This window comes from Leptonychotes weddellii, chromosome 15, assembly GCF_054177405.1.
Source record: "Leptonychotes weddellii isolate Sample4059 chromosome 15, ASM5417740v2, whole genome shotgun sequence".
Classification (NCBI taxonomy): Eukaryota; Metazoa; Chordata; class Mammalia; order Carnivora; family Phocidae; genus Leptonychotes; species Leptonychotes weddellii.
Genome location: NC_138383.1, coordinates 27,636,651 through 27,648,121, shown reverse-complemented (window position 1 = coordinate 27,648,121; position 11,471 = coordinate 27,636,651). Strand labels below are relative to the sequence as shown.

Genomic DNA, 11,471 nt, shown 5'->3' with positions numbered 1-11,471 from the left:
TTAGCTATTCAATCATCCTTGATCTATATTTTGAATAGTTCTGAACTGAGCCAGTTACATTTGATCCTAAGCTTCTCTCCCCAATGCTTTGCAGTCACATAATTATCTATAAACACACACACACACACCACACACATAAGCACACCTCAGCAGAGTTCCTATTAAGAACTCCAAAGGTGAATGCTTTGGCAAGAATCATTCCCTAATTTGTCTGCTTTGTAAGCTCGTGGGTTTTGTTTGCATGGACTATACCTGCTTTCCTAAGCCCTCAGTTCAGATCTCCCTGGGGCACAGCTCAGATGCCCATCCCTACCCCTAGCCAATAGCCACAGCATTCTTGGTGCACCTTCTTGATATAGGCAGCAATGTCCTTCTCTATGTTGTACTTCTCCATGGCCTGCGTGGCGCAGTCAACGGCATCCTGTTGCATGTCCTCAGACATGTCTGCATTCTTGATCACTGCCTTCCGGTCAGACATCGTGACACTGCAGAAGAAGCAGAGAGGTCAAACTGACAACCCCATGCTCTAAGCAATGAACATTAGCAGCTGAGGGTGGAACCTCAGTGGGGGAACAGAGTACAGAAGGTGATGACAACAGAAAACACAGACATGAGGCATTATTAGAAGAGGGAGGTCCTAAGCTTTTAGCAAAGACCTGGTCCCCAAACCTGAGAAATACAAGGTAGATAAGAAAAAAAGACATAATAAGCCATCAATTTTTATCACTTGTAAAACAAGGTTTTTCCAACTCTAAATTTATCTCTGATATTTTAAATAGCACCAATTGCCAAGATATTACAATATATCACCTACTAGCTGTGTCCTTGGGCAAGTTACCCTTTGTGCTTTCATACCATCATCTTGAAATGGAGACTTCAGGGTTACTGAGGGCAAACCAGGTGGCATTAACACCTGAACACTACAAGCCCTTGATTTAATGACCATTATTGCATCATTGGTAACACAGTGAAAAGAAGATGGACTACAATCAGTAGGCCTGACTTCTGGTCCTGACTATGAACTCTTGTAGTCTTGGACAAGTCACTCAGCCTTACTGCATTCATTACTTCCATTTTAGCAATGAAGATAGCTCTCTATCAGGGGTTGTTGTAAGGATTAAGGCTCTATGAGAACATCTGCAAACAAGGAGTGTACACTGGGGTCTGTTGGCCAGATTCAGCCCACCACCTGTTTCTGTAAAGTTTTACAGAACAGTCAACAATGGCAGAGTTGAGTAGTTGCAAGACAATGCAAGGCCTGTAAAGCCTAAAATATTTACTATCTGGCCTTTCACAGAAAAAGGTTGTCAATGCCCAGCAGTGACAGAGATAACAAAAGGTGAGGAATTATTTTAACAGCCCCGTTTCCTATCCCTGCTATCTAAGCCTTGGCATTCACATCCTACAGCAACCAGAATTCTGGGGTAGACCTTGCATAGTCCGTTCCTGGGATGACAGGAATCCCAAGAAGGCTGGTCAGAACCTGCCTGGCAGTCTATAGCATGTGAGTGCTTTGCGTGAACAGAAGAGATGAGCTGCAAAAACCAATCCTCTGTCCTTGACCACAGTCCCATCACACTGATCCCCCATACCCCCCCCCCCCAAAAAAAGAGGACTCTGTCACCCAGCCCAGTAGACAAAAGATGTCGTCATTCCAGCCCTGTCGGATATTAAGGCTACACAGGAGGCCTCCCTGCTCAAGGAGAGATCCCTGGTATCATTCCAGGCCACCCTGATCTCTGCGTCCACACTAGCCTGTGTGCTGGGTGGACTGAAAGGGAAGCAGAACTCATGATTACTCCTTTAGCCTGCACCAGATGCAAAGGAAGCATACATGCCAGCTGCCAGCCACACAGCCCTTGACCGCACCCAAGGCACCTGAAACTAAACAGCGGGTTCTATTTCAGCAGAGACTGGAAGAGGAAAGGGTTAGCGGACCAGCAAAATCCGACCCCACACCCTTTGAGGAAAAGTCAGAGCTTCAAGGAGTATGTGAGCACCAGCAGGTGCTGAGGAAAAGGTCAGGAGAACCCTGTTCAAGGCCTGACTAGCTAGCTACGTGACCTTGGGCAAAGCAACATTCTTCATTTTAAAAACCCATGGCTGAAATAAGATAAACGGGGAAACTTCAATGAGTTTGAACAGATATACAACAGCAAAAGAGGAAGAATGTTCTGATTATTACAAGGCTCTTTGTATTTGAAGAAAACTAGTGTCACCTGGTGGCCTATTCCAGGTTACCACTCAGAAGGGGGCACTGTTTACAAACGCAAGGGTGGGGGTGGGGCCCGGTTAGAGACTGTGAAGTTAAAGCATGAAATTGGCACCGGTTTTCCCAGCAAGCTCACCTGCTCCACCGCCTCATCCCCAAAGTCCAAAGGAACAACTTTGTCACAGTAACTAAAAGCCACCTTACTCTCTAGTAGCAGAGAGCCTGAGGTTACATAACATCGGTCTTGTGACTACAATGCTACGATTCTTCACCCCTGGCCCCCCAGGCGTCTGAGGGGTGAGGCCTAGCCCCAACCTGCCCTGCCCAAGGTGCCAGTGAGAAAAGGATAAGGTGGTGCCCGGCCTACCCACCTCCCTCCTGGGACAAAAAAGCAAGGAACCTGGGCCTCCGGCAGAAGGATGACCAGAAGGCCCCAGGCCAGCTCCTCAGTTAAAAGCCAGGGGCTCTTTGGAAAAGCGAAGAGGGCACTCCAGGACAGCTCTCCATCCCCTATCCCCGGTTTTGCGACAGGAAAGGCCAAGTCTCCGAAAGACCTGGACCACCCTCCCCAGCCCCCAACACACACAAATGCTGGTATTCCCTCCCCTGAGATCTCCAAGGGGGCTTATCCCTCCACCATGGCATCCTCCGGAGAGCTGCGGCCCCCAAAGGCCAGCACCTCGGGCATGAGAAAGCATCCTCCCCCCAACCTCCGCCCCGGCCGGTCAGCCGCCCTCCCCCGCCCGGCCTGGAGCAGCGCCGGAGTGACTGGGCGTCCTCGCTGCAGGAAGGACGCCCCAGAGGGTGGCGGCGGCAGGAGGCGCCGCGTCACGCCCGAGCCCTCTCCACCCCCTCTCCCTCGGCCCCGAACACCAGAAGCCTCCACGCAGCGCAGGGAGACTCCCGGCAGTGCGGGGCGGGGGGGGGGGGCGCGGGGAGGAGGCGGGGAGCCGCACCTCCGCAGCCCGGGGCCTCCGGCCGCGCCCGAGGGTCGCGAGGGCACAGGGTGGCGCAGCCCTGGGAAGGAGGGGCGCCGAGGGCGTCACGCCGAGGCCAGCTCTGCTCCGGGCCTCGGGGCTGGGCCCCGCGCGTGGGGCTGCACGCGCCGGGCGCGGGCCGCCGCCCGGGGGACGCCCCCACCGACCGCTCACCTTCACGGAGGCTAGTCCGCGCGGGGCCCCGGGGGAGCAGCGATGGCCTGAGGCAGGGCGCGGGCAGGGGCGGTGTCCCCTCGGCTCCTCCTGCAGCAGCAGCAGCCGCCGCCGCCGCGGTCTCCGGCTCCCGCGGCCCCCGGCCGATCGCTCGCCGCCGCCGTCCGCCCTTCGAGCTTCCCGGCCGCCCGCGCTCCGCCTCGCGCCCGCCGGCCCGCCCGCCTGCTCCTCGCTGGCGCCTCGCTGCTCCGCTCCGCTCTGCCGCTGAGCACGGCCGACGCGCGGCCCCCGCTGAAATAGCGCCCCGCCCCCGCCCCCCCGCCGCGCGCGCCGCCGTCCGCGCTCCCCATTGGCTGCGCCCGCCCGGCCCCGCACTGCGGGCTTCTCCCCGCGCCGCTCTCGCCCCACATCTTGTTTCCTCCCACAATGCCTCGGGGCGGAGGGAGGGGGAGCGGGGAAGGGTGGGGGGAGGGAGATGGGGCCTCAAGAGAAAGAAGAATGCAGACCCCTCCACCCAGGGCTAGGAGGCAGGCCTAAAAAGGAATAAGGAGGAGAGGCTTAGAGAGAGGGAGGGGTGTAAAGACCCCAATGCCAAGAAGAATAAAGGGAGAGAGAGGGATGGAGATTTCAGACCCTGGGAGCAGATGGGGAAGGGGTAGAGATCCTAACCTGAGGAAGAGGAAGGGAAAGGAGGTGAAGTCATCAGCCTCAGAGGGAAAGACAGGACACCTCTTCCCTCCCCCCAGATCTGTAGAAAGGAGAGGAACAGCCAGCTCTACGGAGAGGTAAAGGCATAAACAGCCCCAGGGCTCCCCTTCCCTTAAATTCAGGAAAAGTCCCTTCCCCACAGCAGCTCAGCCTTTGTTCCCGAGTCTCAAAGGCCACAGGACCTCAACTCCCAGCTGGAGCCCCAGCTGCTGTTTATCATCAGGAGCAATATGGACGCAGACCCTAAGCCCAGTTGTGAGAAGGGAGGTTGGTCTTTGGCACGCAGGCTCCTGGGGTAGAGGTGAGAGGAAGCCATTTCTGGTCGGTCAAGACCTGACGGGGAGTGCATAGAACCCCCGAGAGGAGCGAACCGTAGTCTGGCAGAGCTGTGAGGAAACTTAAAAGTCAGCCCATCCATATTCCTCACCTTATAGAGGAGAGAACCAAAGCACAGAGGGGGCAGAGCCCTCCCCAGATCACCACAGGTCAGGCCTGGTTCTGGGCTTCTAGGCTGAAAAGTGGTGCTTCTAGGCAGCGGCCCCTCTGGTGGCTGAAGAGGCTCTCTGTGGGAGTGTGTGTAAATGCCTGTGAACTTTGGGAGAGAGGGCCTGCCCTCCACTCTACCCCACACGCCTCCAGAGAACAGGATAAGTCTGCCTTTATCTTCCCCTCTGTTTCACAAAGGAATTGTCTACCTAAGGGGGTGGTGAGATTCTTTATAGGGAGCCACGCATTTGGGCCGCACAGTGAGGATTAAGAAGCTCCCCTTCCCATCATTTTCCCTTCACTGCCCCAAACTTTGGTCAGGAAGTCGGACTTGCTCTGGCCGTGGTCTGCTCTGGTGTGGAGCACTATAATTTAATATTCATTATGTGTCAGGGGAAACCTGGAAAATCATGCCCTTCCGCTTCTGCTTTCCACAGCTCTGTCATTTCCCAGCCTCAGTTGGCATTCCAGAGAAACAGACAAGGCCTGATGTATCCCCTCACACCCAGGTATTCTGATGTCAGCCTCTGTGTGAATGAATGGGGGGCGGGGCACATGTGGGTGAGAGGGAAGAGATGAAGGATACTTGATCACCTTAAGGCTTGTGGAGAGCTGATTTCATGGACTACTGGGAAGAGAACTTGTACCCTCTTTCTCCAGTGGTCATTAGCTTCCAGCCCCTTCTATGGCCTGAAGGTCAGAACTGCCATGTATGGTTGTGCAGGTTGTTCACTATACAATGACATTCAGCCTAAAGAGCAAGTGGGGGCTAAAATATAGCCTGCACTTCACTTGCTAAGCTGTGTGCCCTGGTACAGGCCAGTGTTCACCCAAAAGATGCATACTTTTTTTTCAAGTGTGCATGAAGGTGACTGAACTAGTGGTGGCCCTTCCAAGGCCATACTGCTGGCATATAAATCCTCCCTCTCCCTGGCCCCATTGCCTAGAGTAGCAAGTGTTTGGTCATTTCCAGTCCTGGGAGATGGTGGGGTGGACACCAGAGAACTTCAACTCACAGGAGTCAGAACAAAGGCTTCGACTTTTAAGAAATGTGGGTATCAGCGCGTGTGTGAAATATGTGTGAGAAAGACTTAAGGCTCTGGGATGTCAGGAAGACTTGCTAATAATAGTATGGTTTACAGATAATAATTAATATTTATAGAGCCCTCACTCTGTGCCGGGCTCTAGTCTAATTGTTTTCAGTGCATTGTTGCATTTAAATCTGGAACAATCGCAGTGAATAAGTATTACTATCTTCCTGTTCAGATGTGGAACCTGCCTCTTAGAGAAGTTCAGTAACTTGCCCAGGATTACCTTGCTTTTGTCAATGCAGGCGTCAGCCCCAGGCTCTCTGTTCCCCGGGCCTCTACTCTTAGCCATTCCTCTATCCCACCTCCTAACAGAGAAAGGAAAAAAGTGTAAACCGGGGGGTTGGCTCTCTACCTGAATTATACCAGCATCTTGTAAACTTACCTGATTCTGAAGCCCTTTTTGATCCAAACATTTATTAACCTCTCCAGGAACTACTATTCCACAGGACACAGTTAGGGAGACGTGCTATAGTAATTACGGCTATTTATGTGAAATGCTTACTGTTTAGGGTAATCACTCTGCAACGTAATAACTGTTGTCATTAATATGTCAGCTTAACTTGGCAGACCTTTTTATTTGATGCCACTACACACCCGTGATTGCCCAGTTATCTGTTGCCCAGATGGCAGAACCATGTCTTCAGATTTAAAAATCAGAGGAAACTTTCGTTCTTGTCTTCTCTGCAGGCTCCTTACCCTCCCCCTCCTTCTTTAAACTGAGAGTTCCCCAGGGCACTGTGCTTTGGTGACTGTTCAACTTGAGTAGTTTCATCCACATTCATGGTTTTTTACCATAATCTGAGTCCTGATGGCTCCCCCTAATTCTCAGCGCTCTTTACTGTGGGTGTCCCACAGACTCCTCAGACTCTTCAGGTACATGCGTGTAAAGCCTGGTCATTAGGAGCATTGGCCCTGGAGCCAGAATGCCTGGATTTGAACCTCTTTCCACCACTCTACCAGCTGTGCAGAACTGGTCAAGCTATTCATCATCTCAAAATTTCATTTTCCTCATGTATAAATCAAGAATAATACCTATTTCATAGTTATGAGAAGATGCATTAAAAACTCTTGGCATGATGCCTGGTCCACAGAAGTGATTAATAAACGTTAGCTATCATCAACATTTCTTTTCCAGACTTGTTTCCCTTCCTTGTATTTCTTACCTCAGTTCATGGCCCCATTATCCACCCAGGGACCAAGTCAAAAACCTGTGAACCCCCTCACCCACCCCATGTCTGTCATCACTCAGCTCTTGACTATTTTTCCAGCCCCCATCCCCTTTCATTGTGAATACCCTGCATGGGGAACTCATCATCTCTTCTAGTTGGTTCCCGGCCTGCAATCCTGGCAGCTCCTCCCCAGTCCACACAGAGTGATCTATCTAAAATGCAAATCTCCCAGGCACTTCCCTCTTCTCTGCTCAGAAAAAAAAAGACTGCTCTTTCCCAAAACTTACCTCCCCCATCTCACCCTCCACATCTCCCCACCCCACCTTCTCTCCCCACACTTCCCATCTCCCTCTTTGTGCTCTAGTAACACCAGCTACTGCCTGTGGTTTCCCCACACCCAGATTCCACACCTTTGTTCATGTGGTTCCCTTGCCTGTGTGGTTTGTGGCTTTCTTTGCTGGCTGACTCCTTGGTTTGAGTGTCCTCTCTGAAGCCTGCCTGAATCCTAGGTGTTCATCACTAACCACCTTCTAGTAAACTTGTGAGGCTTAAGTTTGTCTGTACTTCCTTGCAGACAGGGATTACATCTTATTTATGTGTGGGCTGTAGAACCTAGCACAGTTCTCTGGAACATGGGAAGTTCTCTGTCAGTATTGGTTATCAGGGTAGGACCTGTGGGACTCCCACAGTGGAGAGGTCAGGACTTAGGGTGTCACCAGGGCCCGCATGGTGATAAAAACCATGAATGTGGATGAAACTACTGCATGGATGAAAAATATGAATTAGGACACTTCATCCCTTCCTCCACCCAAAGAACCGCGTTAGGGTTCTCCTGTCCCTTTCTCTAGAACCAGCAACACCTGCTATTTACACTGGGGCCTTCCTGCCCAGAACAAGTTGCTAGCTAAGGTAAATCATTGTCAGTGCTGGGAACACCCAGGCCTGACTTGTGAATGGTTTTCCTCCTTATACTACCTGCTGGGTAGTTGGCTGATAATCCTGACCCTTACAGTAAAGACAATCAAAGGCTCTCCACCCCAGTTGACCGGGTCACCCAGAAGAAAGCATGGCAATGACAAAAGTCATTTCACCAAGCCCTTCAGCTGTTGGCTTGCTTCAAAGACTCCAAAAAGATGGAGAAAGGTGGGAATATACCTGTGTCATATACCCTGACACTTGGTGAATGCAAACCCTGGTGCCAGTCCCCTCTGCCAAGTCCCCAGTGGGGGGAAAAAAAAAAAAAACCAAAGGAAGAAAGCAATATGACAAGAACTACTAGAATCTGTCCCAATTCCTCACTGATTTCTTGAGTGGCCTTGCAAAACATACTTTCCTAGGCAAACATTTACCAAGCCCTAAATATCACCCTTCCTCCTTCCCAAGTGCCCTGAAACCTGGAGGAGCCAGTCAAGGTCAACAATGTGCCTGAGAACTAGTGAGATGAGTCAGAGAAGTCCTGAGCCCAGTTTGGCTCTGGTCAAATCATTTCATTTATCAGAATCTGGATTTCTTCATCTAGAAAATGTAGGACTGGATAATCGATAAGGTCCCTATCAGCCCCCAAATCTATGATTCTCTGATTTCAATACCCCATCACAAATGATACTTTCCCTGTGGGTCAGGGAAATTTCTCTACCTGTAGCCAAGATTAAATGCCCTCTTTTCTGATCCTTCTCTCTGATCCACTTAGAATTCAGAGAGCATTTCTCTGCACTCCCATCATCCAACAAAGTTGGGATATCATTCTGTTCAGCTGTGTATTCCTCTCAACTAACAAAGTGCCTTGACATAGTTAAGATTCAATGAATGTTTGAGTTTCAATTAAAATATTAAAGCAAGTGGTCATCAAGAAAGAACCAAAGAGAAGATGTTCCAATGCAAATAGGGGTTTCTAGATCATGACTCCTCCTAATTTAAGAGTCCTCTTCCTTCACTGTCTGCACAGTCCTGAGGAACCCTGCCTCTGCCATAGGAGAACCAAGACAATAATATAGAATTTTTCAGTCCTTGTCCAAAAGATCAAGTTAGGGTTCTTGGGTGCAGGAAACATCTGAAGAAAAAAACAGTACCAGAATAGCTCTCCCTGACTCCAGGGAACAGGAACCATGGAATGGTTTCCTCAGGTCATCCCAGTGGGACAAATCACTGGCATTTTCCTTGAGTCACCCAACTGCCGATTCAAATTCCCAAAAAAGGGCATCTGACTGGACAGACTGGGTCACAGGTCCACTTTTTTGGCCATGGAAGTGAAGAGCAGCCTGAGAGACCTAAGATCAAGGGGGGAATATCTGACAGAAGGAAAATCCACATGAAGTTACAAGAAGCAAGAGAGTGGGTGCTGGGCAGGCAGAAACACAGATGTCTACTCTTGGAGAGCCTCCAGAGTGGGAGGCGAGATTATTTATGAGGGAGATCCTTGTCCCCACTGTCATAAAGACAAACACTAAGCTCTCTCACCCTCAGTCCCACAGAGTGAGGTGGGGAATGGTGAAGGGGGGTCCTAATAAATGAGGTCTGTACAACTTTGCCTTCCTCTCTGAGAACAATTTTGAAGAAAAACTTTGCCTTGTTTGACATATTGCAGTATATTCCAGTTGGCAAAAACTTAAAAAAAAAAAATCTTCTCGCTAGGAAATGGAGGCCCACCTTGCATTTCAACGTAATAAGTTCTATTTTTACATATATAGCAGCTTTATTGAGATGTAGTTCCCATACCATAAAATCCACCTTTCTAAAGTTCACGATTCAGTGGTTTTTAATATTCACAGAGCTGTGCAACCATCACCACTGTCTAAATTTAGAACATTTTCACCACTCCAAAAAGAAACCCTGTATTCATTGGCACTCACTCCCCCATTTCCCCCTAGTTCCCACTAATCTACTTTCTGTTTCTATAGATCTGCCTATTGTGGACATTTTGTAGAAATTGAATCATAAAATATATGGTCTTTTATGACTCTTTTAGTTCAATTAGTGTAATGTTTTCCAATGTCATCCATGTTATTGCATGAATTTGTACTTCATTCCTTTTTATGGCTGGTTAATGTTCCACCGTATAAGCACACCACATTTTGATTTTCCATTCATCAGTTGATGGACATTTGGGTTGTTTCCTGTTAGAGATAATGCCTTTATAAGCATTCTTGCACAAGTTTTTGTGTGGATATATGCCTCCAGTTCTCTTGGATATATACCCAGGTGTGGAATTGCTGGGTTTTGTAATAACTCTATGCTCAACCTTTTGAGGAGTGGTCAGACTATTTTCTAAAACAGCTGTCTCATTTTACGTTCCTACCAGCACCATATGAGGGTTGTGATTTCTCCACATTCTCACCAACACCTGTTATTGTCTTCTATATTGTAGCTATCTAGTGGGATGAAACAATACCCAACTGTAGCTTTCATTTGTGTTTCCTTAGCGGTTAATGACCTTGAGCATCTTTTCATGTAATTGGCAGTGTGTATGTTTTCTTTGGAGAAATGTCTGTTCAGATCTTTTCCCCTTTTTTAAATTAGGTTGTCTTTTTTTTTTTAAGATTGTATTTATTTATTTGTCAGAGAGAATGAGAGAGAGAAGAGAGAGCACAGGCAGGGGGTGCGGCAGGCAGAGGGAGAAGCAGGCTCCCTGCTCAGCAGGGAGCCTGATGTGGGGCTCGATCCCAGGACTCTGGTATCATGACCTGAGCCGAAGGCAGATGCTTAACTGCCTGAGCCACCCAGGCATCCCAGTTATTTGTCTTTTTATTATTGAGTTGTAAGAGTTCTTTATAGACCCTAGACACTAGACCCTCACCAGAGATATGGCTTACAATTTTTTTCCATTCTGTGGATTGTATTTTCATTTTCTTGATGGTGACCTTTGAGGCCCAAAAGTTTTTAATTTTGATGAAGACCAATTTGTCAAATTTTTTGTCCCTTGTGCTTGTGCTGTCATTCCAAGCAATGATTGCCTAATCCAAGATCACAAAGATTTACTTCTATATTTTCTTCTAAGAGTTTAACTCTTTCTAAATGAAACTTTTTGAGTCAATTTTTCTGTATGGTGTGAGGTAGGGTCTAACTTCATTGTTTTTCTTATGGATAGCCAATTGTCCCACATCTTTAGCTGAAAAGGCTATTCTTTCACCACTAAATTGTCTTGACACCCTTATAAGATCAATTGACCATAAAAATTTTCTTTTTGGACTGCCAGTTCTATTCCGTTGATCTGTCTATCCTTATGCCAGTACAACACGAACTGTCTTCATTACTATAGCTTAATAAGGTATGAAATCTGGAAGTGTGAGTCCTCCAAATTTGCTCTTCTTTTTCAAGATTCTTTGTCTAATCTGGGTCCCTTGCATTTCCATATGACTTTTAGGACCAGCTTCCCAATTTCTGTAAAAAAAAAAAAAAAAGCTAGCTGTGGGACACCTGGTTGGCTCAGTCAGTTAAGCGTCTGACTTCGGCTCAGGTCATGATCTTGGGGTCCTGGGGTCTCAGCGGGAAGTCTGCTTGCCCTCTCCCTCTGCCCCTCCCCCCCCTTGTGTGTGTGCTCTCTCTCTCTCAAATAAATAAAATCTTAAGATGCCATTTGCAACGACGTGGATGGAACTGGAGGGTATTATGCTGAGCGAAATAAGTCAAACAGAGAAAGACATGTATCATATGACCT

At 48.7% G+C, this 11,471-nt stretch overlaps 1 protein-coding gene across 1 annotated transcript in view; it reads right to left on the bottom strand.

Annotated features, from left to right (window-relative positions):
• The window catches only part of DYNLL2 (dynein light chain LC8-type 2), a 7,300-nt gene extending 3,667 nt beyond the window's left edge, over positions 1-3,633 (bottom strand). The window contains exons 1-2 of the mRNA XM_081805271.1: positions 3,364-3,633; positions 347-485 (exon numbers count right to left, since the gene is read on the bottom strand). Of these exons, the coding sequence (XP_081661397.1) occupies positions 347-478 (132 nt within the window). The 5' untranslated portion in view covers positions 479-485; positions 3,364-3,633. The remainder of the gene's footprint in view (positions 1-346; positions 486-3,363) is intronic.
• Positions 3,634-11,471: the final 7,838 nt, after the last annotated feature.